Here is a 15980-nt window from a genome sequence, read left to right on the forward strand (position 1 = left end):
GGATAAAAAAACAAGACACCTCTATACATTGTCTACAAGAGACTCAATTCAAACCCAAAGACATACACAGAATAAAAGTGAAGGGATGGAAAAAGATATTTTGTGCAACTCATAGGGAGAAAAAAGCAGGAGTTACAGTATTTGTACCAGACAAAATAGACTTCAAAACAAAGAAAATAACAAGGGACAAAGAAGGACATTACATAATGATAAAGGGTCAGTCCAACAAAAGGATATAATCATAATAAATATCTATGCACCCAACACAGGAGCACCTACATATGTGAAACAAATACTAACAGAATTAAAGAAGGAAACAGAAAGCAACACATTCATTTTAGAAGACTTCAACACACCACTCACTCCAAAGGACAGATCAACCAGACAGAAAATAAGTAAGGAGACAGAGGCACTGAACAACACATTAGAACAGATGGACCTATCAGACATCTACAGAATATGCCACTCAAGCAGCAGGATACATATTCTTCTCAAGTGTACATGTAACATTTTCCAGAATAGATCACATAGTAGGCCACAAAAAGAGCCTCAATAAATTCAGAAGGATTGAGATTGAACCATGAAGCTTATCAGACCACAGAGGTATGAAACTAGAAATAAATTGTGCAAAGAAAACAAAAATCCCACAAACACATGGAGGTTTAACAACATGCTCCTAAATAATCAATGGATCAATGACCAAATAAAAACAGAGATCAAGCAATATGGAAGACAAATGACAACAGTAATTCAACACTGCAAAATCTGTGGGACACACCAAAGACCATCCTGAGAGGGAAGTATATTGCAATACAGGCCTACCTCAGGAAAGAAGAACAATCCCATATGAACAGTCTAAACTCACAGTTAACGAAACTAGAAAAAGAAGAACAAATGAGGTCCAAAGTCAGTAGAAGGAAAGACATAATAAAGATCAGAGCAGAAATGAACAAAATTGAGAATAATGAAAGAATAGAAAGTATCAATGAAAGCAGGAGCTGGTTCCTTCAGAAAATAAACAAAATAGATAAACCCCCAGCCAGACTTATCAAGAAAAAAAAAGAGTCTTCACACATAAATAGAATCAGAAATGAGAAAGGAAAAATCACTACGGACACCACAGAAATACAAAGAATATTAGAGAATACTATGAAAATCTATATGCTAACAAACTGGAGAAGCTAGAAGAAATGGACAACTTTCTATAAAAATACAACCTTCCAAGACTGACCAAGGAAGAAACAGAAAATCTGAACAGACCAATTACCAGCAATGAAATTGAATCAGTAATCAAAAACTACCCAAGAACAAAACCCCTGGACCAGAAGGATTCACCGCTGAATTTTATCAGACATTTAGAGAAGACATAATACCATTCTCCTTAAAGTTTTCCAAAAAATAGAAGAGGAGGGAATACTCCCAAATTCATTCTATGAGGCTAGTATCACTCTAATACCAAAACCAGGTAAAGACACCACAAAAAAAGAAAATTACAGACCAATATCCCTGATGAACATAGATGCAAAAATACTCAACAAAATATTAGCAAACTGAATTCAAAATATATCAAGAGGATCATACACCATTATCAAGTGGGATTCATCTCAAGGATGCAAGGATGGTACAACATTCGAAAATCCATCAACATCATCCACCACATCAACAAAAAGAAGGACAAAAATCACATGATCATCTCCATAGATACTGAAAAAGCATTTAACAAAGTTGAACATCCATTTATGATAAAAACTCTCAACAAAATGGGTATAGAGGGCAAGTACCTCAACTTAATAAAGGCCATATATGACAAACCTACAGCCAACATCATACTTAACAGCGAGAAGCTGAAAGCTTTTCCTTTAAGATTGGGAACAGGACAAGGATGCCCACTCTCCCCACTTTTATTCAACGTAGTACTGGAGATCCTAGCCACGGCAATCAGACAACACAAAGAAATAAAAGGCATCCAGGTTGGCAAGGAAGAAATTAAAATGCCCCTATTTGCAGATAACATGATATTGTACATAACAAACCCAAAGAATTCACTCCAACACTACTGGATCTAATAAACTTAATTCAGCAAAGTTGCAGGATACAAAATTAATACACAGAAATCTGTTGCATTCCTATATACTAACGATCAACTAGCATAAAGGGAAATCAGGAAAACAATTCCATTCACAATTGCATCAAAATGAATAAAATACCTAGGAATAAACCTAACAAAGGAAGTGAAAGACATATACTCTGAAAACTACAAGACACTCATGAGAGAAATTAAAGAAGATACCAATAAATGGAAACACATCCTGTGCTCATGGATAGGAAGAATCAATATTGTCAAAATGGCCAACCTGCCTAGAGCAATCTACAAATTCAATGCAATCCCTATCAAAATACCAACAGCATTCTTCAACGAACTAGAACAAATAGTTATAAAATTCATATGGAACCACGAAAGACCCCAAATAGCCAAAGCAATCCTGAGAAGGAAGAATAAAGCAGAGGGGATCTCGCTTCCCAACTTCAAGCTCTACTACAAAGCCACAGTAATGAAGAAATTTGACACTGGCACAAGAACAGACCCATAGACGAGTGGAACAAATACAGATTCCAGATATTAACCCAAGCATATATGGTCAATTAATATACAATAGAGGTGCTATGGATATACAATGGGGAAATGACACCTTCTTTAACAGCTGGTATTGGGAAAACTGGACAGCTACATGTAAGAGAATGAAACTGGATTACTGTCTAACACCATACACAAAAGTAAACTTGAAATGGATCAAAGACCTGAATGTAAGTCATGAAACCATAAAACTCTTAGAAAAAAAACATAGACAAAAATCTCTTGAACATAAACATGAGTGACTTCTTCATGAACATATCTCTCCGAGCAAGGGAAGCAAAAGCAAAAATGAACAAATGGTACTATATCAAGCTGAAAAGCTTCTGTACAGCAAAGGACACCATCAATAGAACAAAAAGGCATCCTACAATATGGGAGAATATATTCATAAGAGACAGATCCGATAAAGGGCTCACATCCAAAATATATAAAGAGCTCATACACCTCAACAAACAAAAAGCAAATAATCCAATAAAAAAATGGTAAAAGGAGCTGAACAGACAGTTCTCCAAAGAAGAAATTCAGATGGCCAACAAACACATGAAAAGATGTTCCACATTGCTAGTCAACAGAGATATACAAATTAAAACCAGATTGAGATATCACCTCACACCAGTAAGGATCACCACCATCCAAAAGACGAACAACAACAAATGTTGGCGAGGTTGCGGAGAAAGGGGAACCCTCCTACACTGCTGGTGGGAATGTAAATTAGTTCAACCATTGTGGAAAGCAGCATGGAGGTTCCTTAAAAAACTCAAAATAGAAATACCATTTGACCCAGTAATTCCACTTGTAGGAATTTACCCTAAGAATGTAGGATGCCAGTTTGAAAAAGACATATGCACCCCTATGTTTATCACAGCACTATTTACAATAGCCAAGAAATGGAAGCAAGCTAAGTGTTCATCAGTAGATGAATGGATAAAGAAGATGTGGTACATATACACAATAGAATATTATTCAGCTATAAGAAGAAAACAAATCCTACCATTTGCAACATGGATGGAGCTAGAGGGTATTATGCTCAGTGAAAGAAGCCAGGCGGAGAAAGACAAGTACCAAATAATTTCACTCATCTGTGGAGCATAAGAACAAAGCAAAAACTGAAGGAGCAAAATAGCAGCAGACTCACAGAACCCAAGAATTGACTAACAGTTGCCAAAGGGAAAGGGACTGGGCAGGGTTAGGTGGGAAAGGAGGGAGAAGGGGAATAAGGGGCATTACAATTAGCACACATAACATGGGGGGTGCATGGGGAACTCAGCACAGAGAAGACAAGTAGTGACTCTATAGCATCTTACTACTCTGATGGACAGTGACTGTAACGGGGTATGTTGTGGGGACTTGATAATGGGTGTAATTTAGTAACCACAATGTTGCCCACGTGATTTTATATTAATGATACCAAAAGAAAGAAAGGAAGGGAGGGAAGAAGGAAGGAAGGGAGGGAGGGAGGAGGATGAGGAGGAGGAAGGAAGGGAGAAAGGAAATAAATTATGTAAATGTCATCTGAGGTATTTTAAAAGCAGAAAGAAAACACTCCAATATTACACATCCCTACCTGGTCCTCTTCATGAGAAGACCCTGGACACTGCTTTATACATGTCATTATTTCTTATGAAACTGCATATTTATTTAGCATGAGAAGAGACATTGCAACAAATCATAATAAGTCAACTGTAGCACACACAATCCGGGACCTGGCCACATTTTCTGTGCACTCACTATTCCAGCATATGCTTCAGCCTTCTATTGCAAGCATTTGTGACTCTCATGCACCAGGGTGGTAGGGTGGAAGTATGGGGGAGTTAATGCCTCTGAGTCCCAGCCACCCTTAGATGGTAGAGGATGAATATCTTCTTAAGTAGATATTTCCCACAGAAACTCCCAGAATTACTCAGTAGGACTGAGCCCCAGTCACCAAAGCAGCAACTTGGCCAGTAACACACCCTTTATCAACTGCCTCCCCTCCTCTCCCTTACTTCCCTGCTGGTATGTACCTGTCGTTTCTAACATCTTCAGAGCAACACCTCCTCCTATGGTCCTACCTTACTCCCTCAGCTGGCTGACACATGAACCAGAAATATGATACTGTTGAGTAGACACCTAAGTCAAAGAGATTGCACTGCATGTGTAAACTGTGATTTATTCCTGGGGCTGTCTGAAGGTTGAAGAGGATTCTTGGCTCAACAGAAAAAGATGCCACAATTGATTAGCAATGTCTGTCAAGAGAAAGGGAGGAGCAAGTGGTGACCTACTTGGTATGTCTAGGCATTACCTAAGGATTGTCAGCCGGATCTCAAAGCCCGGGGAATAATCCTCATAGTGGATGATCTTGGCAAAGATCACTGGGGTGATAAAATTGGCCAATGTGATCACAATAGAAGGCAGGTACAACATCAAGAGGTTCTCTCCAAAAACCATCTTGTCAATTTCCTATGAAGAAAACAAAAATGGTCAGAAGATAGTAAGGGAAGCTGCATCACAAATGAATTGGCCTTAAAAGAACTATCTTAACTATACATTTGTTAGGTCATTATGCTGTGTGCTTTAAATTTACACAGTGTTGTATGTCAATTATATTTCAATAAAATGGGAAGAAAAAACCCTATACATGTTTAGCAAACAAGCAAAACAAAACATATATGCATTCAACAAGGCCCCTAAACATAAGCATCCCCTCCGATGTTCAAATACAGGAACCACGATCTAAACAATGAAGTATTTTACAAATCCATGTATTCTGTGTCGATGGGCAATTTAAACTGTTTTAAGGTATGTAGTACTAAATTGACTTGGAATTCCCTCAGAGTAATAGATTATTTAATCACATATATGGCTGTGTGGGATAAAACTAAGTTTCTTGGCCTTCCTTTTAGCTAGGTACAGCCATTTGACTAAATTTTGGCCAAAGGGATGTAAGCTGAAGTTTTATGTACAATCTCTGGGTCATGCCACTGGAGTAGAGAGGTGTGCCTTCCCTGTCTTCTTCACCTCTTCCCATTAGCTAGGATATGGATGTGGTGAGCTATCTTGTATCATTTCGAAGAATGCACATCCTAAGGATGGCAGAACCACAAGAAGGAAGGAACCTGGGCCTCTGATGATTGATTTCATGAAGCAGAGCCACTAGACCAACTTCGATTTTTAAAACCATTGTTATTTTAGGTAAACTGAGGCCCTTGCTAATAAGTAGTAGAGCTGGGGATTAACTCCAGGCAGTCAAGCCTAGATTTGAATATTGTGGATTCTAGGAGGAATTCCAAATGCTTTATTTTGGATGCTTTTTTATTTCTATTTAAAGTGAAAATTGGTCATCTCTCATTTTCTGTTCTCTGTCCTATCAGCCAAACTTATATCCCCTTATGTAAAACAGCAGTGATGATGGTATCTACCTCAGAGGTTTGCAACCACTTAGCATACGTAATGTCCAACGAGAATAAAAGCTAAGCTGACTTTCACAAAGTGCTTACTTTCTTCATGTGTTCCTGTGAGAATATAGTTGCTCTGTAGATTGCATAAAAGCATGCTGCTAGAACAGCCAGAACAATACAGTTCAAAAACAGTCTCAAAGAGTAAATCCGTATTGTTTCTTCTGAGGTCCTTTCTGCTATTTTCTGCCGTATTCTTTCTTCCTCCAAATCTGCCTGAAGGCCAAAGAAAACTCGTTTGTGAGGAGCAGGGGGGGAAGGGATGGTAAGGGGTGGCACTTGATGAATACCCTCCCTATCCATCTTTAAGACTTTCCTGAAATATTCGCCTCCCCACAGGTACCTTCCCAAACCAAGCCCAACTAGTTTTCATGTCCACTAAAGGCTTGAGTCTGGTAGAACCTCCTATTTAAGAATGCAGTTAGATTTTGCAGTAAGTGCGAAAATATAATGATAACCAATTCATGACATACATTATTTCTTTAAACAAATAATACATTTGATTTGATTCCTTCCACATTTCTTTATTAAACTTTTGATATAATTGTTTCCTTCTCCCTTTTTGTTTTGGTAGGTTTGATCAAGATGCTGTTTATTATTCTCCTTATTTATTTGGAAATTGTACTTTTTGGTATTCTCCACTCTGCCTTACCATCATAGCATTCCCCCTCAGTCCTGTTTCTCCTGTGATGTATGACAGGTTCTTATCAGGTGGAAAAATAACAGTATAAGGCAGTAGAGGGAGGAGGGAAGACACCATCTCCTCCCACCCACTATTGTGTCCCTACCTTCCTTCCTAGCCGCAGTTCACTAGGTTCATGCTTAGGCATAAGATGATCAACCCCAGGAAGATGTTCTCTGCAAAAACTCTTAAAAACAACCTGGGAGAAACCTGCTAAGCACTGGGGACAGCCTGGCCCCCATCGGGCTTCTCTGCAAGCTGCAACCCCACCTCTCAAAACATGCCCTTGCTGGCAGGGAACCCACCGGGAGAAAACCCAGCAGCACTCACTCGGAGCTCGTACCGCAGGCTGCTGTGCTTCAGGTCCGCCATGCTGCGGTTGGTGATGCAGAAGTCCCAGCCGGCAAAGATCTTGTTGCAGTAACTCTGAAAGTGCTCCTCACTCCGGATCAGGTTGGTTTTGAACCCTTCCACTGACCTGACCCCAAAACACGATTATCCTTCTTATAAGAACAACAAAATACAGGCCCATGGATTGGCTTTGTCTAAAATTAAAGTTACACATGGCTGCACTTTTCACCTATTTTGACATGGTCAAGTTTTGAAACATTCTAAATGTATGTGGCAGCCAACCAGGCTTCTTATTGTTGAAAATCATTTCTTTTCATCCATCCAGTGGCTCTTTTAACAGAATAAAATCCAAACTCTTTAACACAGCCTAGAGGTTTTGCATGATGCCATCTTTCCTTCTGTGTGGCCACTCTGCTCTAACTACACTGGCTTTTCTTCCTCTCCATAAACACATGAATCTCTGCTCCTGCCTCAGGGCTTTGAGCTTGCAGTTCCTGCTACCCTTTGCTGGAGAGTTCTTTCCCTGCCTCTTCCTATGGCTGCATCCTTCCCATCATTTAGGTTTCAGCTCAAATATCCCCTCCATGAATTCTTCACCACCCCATCTAAAGTTGTGACTCCTATTTCAAGTCAGTCTCTTTGCCTTCAACTAAATGAACCTAATCCGCAGTTATCTTACTTAAGTGTTTATTGCTTATAGCCCCTGTCCCTGACTTAATTTTAAATTCTATAAGAGCAGATATCCTAGCTGTCCTGCCACTTTATATCCAAAATGCCTGGACCATATTACGGCCTTATCCAATAAATGGATAAATGAAAGAACTGATGACTTAAATAATAAAATAAGCAAATATTGAGTGAGCACTTGTTTAGCAGATGCCATTCTTTTGAGTGCTTCATTATTGCCATTCGTTCGAATGCTTCCATGGAAGAAATACACCCTGGCACTTCATGATATGAAAAACATCAAATGCCACATGCTCTGTAGATGAATCAGGGTATTTTTAGGATTTGCTAGTGAGGTGTGAAGACAATAAAAGTGGAAGGAATTAAAGTGATCAGTCATCCATACCTTCCTTATTTATCTGAGCCACTCAATTTCCCTGTGCCCTAGTTAGTAGTCAGAGTTGGGTTTCTGCTATCTGCAAACCAAGAGAGACCTGGTTAGCATACACACCAGGTCAAAGATAAGGTTGGAGGGATGGCATTGGTGAACATGTGTAGTAATAACTGATGGAGAAGTCCAGGCTGCTACTCCAGTTTCCAAGTCCTGCCTCCATTTCCTCCAGGTCTCCTCAACCTCCAACACCCTCACACAAACATTTCCTCACAGAGTCCACCCCTAGGCTCTGCTCATCATTAGGGTAATAGCTCCCAGAGTCCATATACCTTCAACAAACTTCAGCCATCAAGGGTAATTCAAAAAGAACATAATGACAAGAAAAATTTTTACCTTTTCACTACCCAAAGAAGGCTCAGGGCCAGGTAAGCAATTGTGCTTAACAAATAAGCCAGGGGTAGATCATAAGTGAAGTTCTGAAATTTCACCCCATCAATGGTGTAATGTCCGTAAAAGAGGCAGGTCTCCTCCAGGAAACCCTGAAACAAAGCCAAGAGCATGATGTCAGACTGGTGAGTTCACTGCAGGGAACCACAAGGCCACTTTCTGCCTCAAGAAACTTACATTCCAGTGTCACTGTTCATCCCTGAATCCCCAGAGACTGGAATAATTCCAGCAGTATAAGGGGTGCTCAGTGTTTGGAGTATAAAGCAGGGATAAAACCTGAACATTAAAAATACACAGGTGGTGAGAGAGGAGCCAAGATGGCAGCATGAGTAGGGCAGCGGAAATCTCCCAAAACCATATATATTTTTGAAAATACAACAAATACAACTATTCCTAAAAGAGAGACCAGAGGATATAGTACAACAGCCAGGCTACATCTACACCTGTGAGAACCCAGTGCCTCACGAAGGGGGTAAGATACAAGCTGCGGCCCAGCGGGACCTGAGCGCAACACCCACCCCAGCCCCCCAATGGGAGGAGAGGAGTTGGAGCAGGGAGGGAGAGGGAGCCCAGGACTGCTAAACACCCAGCCCTAGTAATCCGCACCGGGAGCGCAGACACACAGTGCATGGTGTGCTGGATATTAGGGAAATGGAACAGTAAAACCTGCGAGCAGGTCCCCGCATCTGGCTCCCCTGAGACAAAAGAAAAGTGAGTGCTTTTTGAAGGTCTTAAAGGGACAGGGGCCTCACAGCTGGATGGAACCATCCCAGCACACTCGGCCTAGCACCTAGGAATCCCAGGGAACTCCAGGTGCCCTAACCCTCTGGGAGGCAGCTCAGCTCTGAAACCCCTCACGATGATAAAGAGCCTGCCATTCATTTCCCCTCCGGCGTGGCCCTGCTACAGCAGCCGAGCAACCTGAGAGCAGCCGCGCTCACAGCAGCTGCCCAGAGTCTCCTCCCAGTGGGCAACCACCCGGGACAGACCTGGGGACGCCACTGGCACACAGCTGCCCAGCACAGGCAGAGGAAGCAAGAGCAGGGTGCAAAGGGGCGCTGTTCTCACAGGAGAGCACACCCTGTGCACCTGCCTCTCCCAGCAGGGCTCTGGGCTGTCCCGCCCATGGCAGCTCAGGGGATTAACTCAGACACTGCTCCCAGTGTGAGGGTGACCAACACAGGCAGCAGAGAGGGGCAGGGCAACCAGCAAGCAGGAAGGGACTTTGTTCTTCCAGCTGACACATGCGCCACCTGCCTACGACTACCTCTATCACCATGAAAAGGCAGAAGAATTTGGTCCAGTCCAGAATTACCCAGACAACCCCCCGAGAGAGGACTGGGGGAGACAGATATAACCAATCTTCCTGAAAAAGAATTCAAAATAAAGGTCATAACCATGCTGATGGACCTGCAGAGAAATATGCAAGAACTAAAGGATCAAGTTAGAAGGGAGAATACAGAAATAAAACAATCCCTGGAAGGACTTAAGAGCAGACTGGATAAGGTGCAAGAGACCGTTAATGGAATAGAAATCAGAGGACAGGAATAGAGAGAAGCTGAGGCAGAGAGAGATAAAAGGATCTCCAGGAATGAAAGAATATGAAAGAGAACTGTATGACCAATCCAAAAGGAACAATATTCACATTATAGGGATACCAGAAGAAGAAGAAGAGAGAGAAAGGGATAGAAAGTGTCTTTGAAGAAATAATTTCTGAAAACATCCCCAGACTGGGGGAGGAAATAGTCTTTCAGACCAGGAAAGCCTACAGATCTCCCAACACAAGGGACCCAAGAAGGACAACACCAAGACATATAATAATTAAAATGGGAAAGATCAAAGACAAAGAGTATTAAAGGCAGCCAAAGAGAGAAAAAAGGTCACCTACAAAGGAAAACCCATCAGGCTCTCATCAGACTTCTCAACAGAAACCTTACAGGCCAGAAGAGAATGCATGATATATTTAATGCAATGAAACAGAAAGGCCTTGAACCAAGAATACTGTGTCCAAGATGATTATCATTTAAATATGAAGGAGGAATTAAACAATTCCCAGACAAACAAAAGTTGAGGGAATTTGCCTCCCACAAACCACCTCTACAGGATATTTTTAAGGGACTGCACTAGATGGAAGCACTCCTAAGGCTAAATAGATGCCATCAGAGAAAATAAAATTACGCCAAAGAAAGCAGACCAACCAAATACTAAATAAAGGTAAAAAAATAAAATCAACTATTCACAAAAGTAGTCAAAGGAAACACAAAAGAGTATAGAATAAAATACCTAACATATAAAGAATGGAGGAGGAGGAGGAATAAGAAGGGAGAGAAATAAAGAATCATCAGACTGTGTTTATAATAGCTCAGTAAGTGAATTAGGTTAGACGGTTAGATAGTAAAGAAGCTACCCTTGAACATTTGGTAACCATGAATCTAAAGCCTGCAATGGCAATAAATTCATACCTTTCAATAATCACCATAAATGTAAATGGACTGAATGCACCAATCAAAAGACACAGAGTAATAGAATGGATAAAAAAGAAAGACCCATCTATATGCTGCTTACAAGAGACTCACCTCAAACCCAAAGACATATACAGACTAAAAGTCAAGGAATGGAAAAAGATATTTCAAGCAAACAATAGGGAGAAAAAAGCAGGTGTTGCAGTACTTGTATCAGACAAAATAGACTTCAAAACAAAGAGAGTAACAAGAGATAAAGAAGGACATTACATAATGATAAAGGGCTCAGTCCAACAAGAGGATATAACCATTGTAAATATATATGCACCCAATAAAGGAACACTGCCACATGTGAAAGAAATACTAACAGAATTAAAGGAGGAAATAGCATGCAATGTATTCATTCTAGGAGACTTCAACACACCACTCACTCCCAAGGACAGATCCAGTAGACAGAAAATAAGTAAGGACACAGAGGCACTGAACAACACACTAGAACACATGGACCTAATAGACATCTACAGAACTCTACAACCCAAAGCAGCAGGATACACATTCTTCTCAAGTGCACATGGAACATTTTCCAGAATAGACCACAAACTAGGCCACAAAAAGAGCCTCAGTAAATTCAAAAAGACTGAAATTCTACCAACCAACTTCTCAGACCACAAAGGTATAAAATTAGAACTAAATTGTACAAAGAAAACAAAAAGGCTCACAAACACATGGAGGCTTAACAACATGCTTCTAAATAATTAGTGGATCAATGACCAAATTAAAACATAGATCAAGCAATTTATGGAGACAAATGACAACAACAGCACAAAGTCCCAACTTCTGTGGGATGAAGCAAAGGCAATTCTAAGAGGAAAGTATATAGCAATCCAGGCCTATTTGAAGAAGGAAGAACAGTCCCAAATGAACAGTCTAAAGTCACAATTATTGAAACTGGAAAAGAAGAACAAATGAGGCCCAAAGTCAGCAGAAGGAGGGACATAGTAAAGATCAGAGAAGAAATAAATAAAATTGAGAACAATAAAAAAATAGAAAAAATCAATGAAACCAAGAGCTGTTTCTTTGAGAAAATAAACAAAATAAACCCCTAGCCAGACTTATTAAGAGAAAAAGATAATCTACACACATCAACAGAATCAGAAATGAGAAAGGAAAATCATGACAGACCCCACAGAAATGCAAAGAATTATTAGAGAATACTATGAGAATCTATATGCTAACAAGCTGGAAAACCTAGAAGAAATGGACAACTTCCTAGAAAAATACAACCTTCCAAGGCTGACAAAGGAAGAAACAGTAAATCTACACAGACCAATTACCAGCAATGAAATTGAATCCTTAATCAAAAAACTACCCAAGAACAAAACTCTGGAGCCAGATGGATTTGCTGCTGAATTTTATCAGACATATAGAGAAGACATAATATCCATTCTCCTTAAAGTTTTCCAAAAAATAGAAGAGGAGGGAATACTTCCAAACTCATTCTATGAAGCCAGCATCACTCTAATACCAAAACCAGGCAAAGACACCATAAAAAAAGAAAATTACAGACCAATATCCCTGATGAACATAGATGCAAAAATACTCAACAAAATATTAGCAAACCGAATTTAAAAATACATCAAGAGTATCATACACCATGATCAAGTGGGATTCATCTCAGAGATGCAAGGATGGTACAACATTCGAAAATCCATCAACATCACCACATCAACAAAAAGAAAGAAAAAAACACATGATCATCTCCATAGATGCTGAAAAAGCACTCGACAAAATTCAACATTCATTCATGATAAAAACTCTCAACAAAATGGGTATAGAGGGCAAGTATCTCGACATAATAAAGGCCATATATGACAAACCCACAGCCAACATTACAATTAACAGTGAGAAGCTGAAACCTTTTCCTCTAAGATCGAGAACAAGACGGGGATGCCCACTCTCCCCACTGTTATCAACATAGTACTAGAGGTCCTAGCCACGGCAATCAGAGAAAACAAAGAAATACAAGGCATCCAGATAGGTAAAGATGTCAAGCTGTCATTATTTGAAGATGACATGATATTGTACATAAAAAACCCTAAAGACTCCACTCCAAAACTACTAGAACAAATATCTGAATTCAGCAAAGTTGCAGGATACAAAATTAATACACAGAAATCCATCACTTTCCTGTACACTAATGATGAACTAGCAGAAAGAGAAATCAGGAAGACAATTTCATTGACAATTGCATCAAAAAGGATAAAATACCTAGGAATAAACCTAACCAAGGAAGTGAAAGACCTATACCCTGAAAACTGCAAGACACTCTTAAGAGAAATTAAAGAGGGCACTAACAAATGGAAACTCATCCCATGCTCTTGGCTAGGAAGAATTAATATTGTCAAAATGACCATCCTGCCTAAAGCAGTCTACATATTCAATGCAATCCCTATCAAAATACCAACAGCATTCTTCAACGAACTAGAGCAAATAGTTTTAAAATTCATATGGAACCACAAAAGACCCTGAATAGCCAAACCAATCCTGAGAAAGAAGAATAAAGCAGGGGGGATCTCGCTTCCCAACTTCAAGTTCTACTACAAAGCCACAGTAATGAAGATTTGGTACTGGCACAAGAACAGACCCACAGATGAGTGGAACAGAATAGAGAGTCCAGATATTAACCCAAACATATATGGTCAATTAATATATGATAAAGGAGCCATGGACATACAATGGGGAAATGACAGCCTCTTCAACAGCTGGTGTTGGCAAAACTGGACAGCTACATGTAAGAGAATGAAACTGGATCATTGTCTAACCCCATACACAAAAGTAAATTCAAAATGGATTAAAGACCTGAATGTAAGTCATGAAACCATAAAACTCTTAGAAAAAAACATAGGCAAAAATCTCTTGGACATAAACATGAACTTCTTCATGAGCATATCTCCCTGGGCATGGAAAACAAAAGCAAAAATGAGGAAGTGAGACTATATCAAGCTGAAAAGCTTCTGTGTAGCATAGGACACCACCAATAGAACAGAAAGGCATCCTACAGTATGGGAGAATATATTCATAAATGACAGATCCGATAAAGGGTTGACATCCAAGATATATAAAGAGCTCACCCACCTCAACAAACAAAAGGCAATAATCCAATTAAGAAATGGTCAGAGGAGCTGAACAGACAGTTCTCCAAAGAAGAAATTCAGATGGCCAACAGACACATGAAAAGATGCTCCACATCACTAATCATCAGAGAAATGCAAATTAAAACCACAATGAGATATCACCTCACACCAGTAAGGATCGCCACCATCCAAAAGACAAACAACAACAAATGTTGGTGAGGTTGTGGAGAAAGGGGAACCCTCCTATGCTGCTGGTGGCAATGTAAATTAGTTCAACCATTGTGGAAAGTAGTACGGAGGTTCCTCAAAAAACTCAAAATAGAAATACCATTTGACTCAGGAATTCCACTCCTAGGAATTTTCCACTCCTAGGAATTTACCCTAAGAATGCAGGAGCCCAGTTTGAAAAAGACATATGCACCCCTATGTTTATCGCAGCACTATTTACAATAGCCAAGAAATGGAAGCAACCTAAGTGTCCATCAGTAGATGAATGGATAAAGAAGATGTGGTACATATACCACAATGGAATATTATTCAGCTATAAGAAGAAAATAAATCCTACCATTTGCAACAACATGGATGGAGCTAGAGGGTATATTATGCTCAGTGAAATAAGCCAGGTGGAGAAAGACAAGTATCAAATGATTTCACTCATCTGTGGCATATAAGAACAAAGAAAAAAACTGAAGGAACAAAACAGCAGCAGACTCACAGAACCCAAGAATGGACTAACAGTTATCGAAGGGAAAGGGACTGGGGAGGATGGGTGGGAAGGGAGGGATAAGGAGGGGGGAAAAAAAGAAAGGGGCACTATAATTACCATGTATAATGTGGGGCCGCTGCACAGGGAGGACTGTACAACACAGAGAAGACAACTAGTGATTCTACAGCATCTTACTATGCTGATGGACAGTGACTGTAATGGGTTATGTGGGAGGGACTTGGTGATGGGGGGAGTCTAGTAAACATAATGTTCATCATGTAATTGTAGATTAATGATACCAAAAAAAAAACTACACAGGTGGTTCTCCTGAAACTAATATTATGTGGCAAATATTCTTAATAAAATAAAAATATACAGGTGTGTGATCCAAAAAATGGGATAAAACAATTCCATGTGCAATACATCAAAAAGTAACATACTTAGGAATAGATTTAACAAATGAAATAAAAATCTTGTATTCTTAAAACTATAAAACATTGTTAAAAATTTTAAAGATTTAAGTAAATGGAAAAACACCTCATGTTTGCAGATCAGGAGATACATGGCCATACTCCCCAAACTGATCTACAGATTCAACACATCCCTATCAGAATCCCGGCTGGTTTTGTAGAAACTAATAAGCTAATCTTAAAGTCCATATAGAACACCAAGGGACCCAGAAGAGCCAAAATCATCTTGAAAAAGAAGAACAAAGTTGGAGGACTCACACATCCCAATTTCAGAGCTTACTACAAACCAGTAGTAGTCAAGACTGGTACTAGCATAAGAATAGACATATCAATGGAATAAAAGTGCATCAAGAAATGAACCCATACCTCTCTGAACCAATTGATTTTTGATAAGAGGGAAGAATAATCTTCAAAAAATTGTGCTGAGACATGTTGCACATGCAAAAAAAAGTGAAGTTGAACCCTTACCTTACACTGTATGTAAAAATTAATGTAAAATTGATCATAGATCTAAATGTAAGAACCAAGACTATAGAACTTTAAAGAGAGGGCTAAATCTTCATGATCTTGGATTTAGCTATGGATTCTTAGATATGACA

The 15980-nt window shown here is 39.6% G+C and overlaps 1 protein-coding gene and 1 long non-coding RNA gene across 7 annotated transcripts in view; one reads left to right on the forward strand and one right to left on the reverse strand.

Moving 5' to 3' along the window:
* Positions 1 to 15980, forward strand: part of LOC130679134 (uncharacterized) — a 53942-nt gene that overhangs the window by 17923 nt on the left and 20039 nt on the right. The gene's annotated exons all lie outside the window — the stretch shown is intronic.
* Positions 1 to 15980, reverse strand: part of TMC7 (transmembrane channel like 7) — a 70420-nt gene that overhangs the window by 14811 nt on the left and 39629 nt on the right. For 5 of the 6 annotated variants that reach the window (XM_036917086.2, XM_057486983.1, XM_036917088.2 and 2 more), the window contains 4 exons: positions 8556 to 8701; positions 7082 to 7229; positions 6112 to 6285; positions 4917 to 5074 (listed from right to left, as the gene is read on the reverse strand). In XM_036917086.2, the coding sequence (XP_036772981.2) occupies positions 4917 to 5074; positions 6112 to 6285; positions 7082 to 7229; positions 8556 to 8701 (626 nt within the window). The remainder of the gene's footprint in view (positions 1 to 4916; positions 5075 to 6111; positions 6286 to 7081; positions 7230 to 8555; positions 8702 to 15980) is intronic. The other variant, XM_036917087.2, reaches the window with a different exon arrangement.

This window comes from Manis pentadactyla, chromosome 10 (assembly GCF_030020395.1).
Source record: "Manis pentadactyla isolate mManPen7 chromosome 10, mManPen7.hap1, whole genome shotgun sequence".
Classification (NCBI taxonomy): domain Eukaryota; kingdom Metazoa; phylum Chordata; class Mammalia; order Pholidota; family Manidae; genus Manis; species Manis pentadactyla.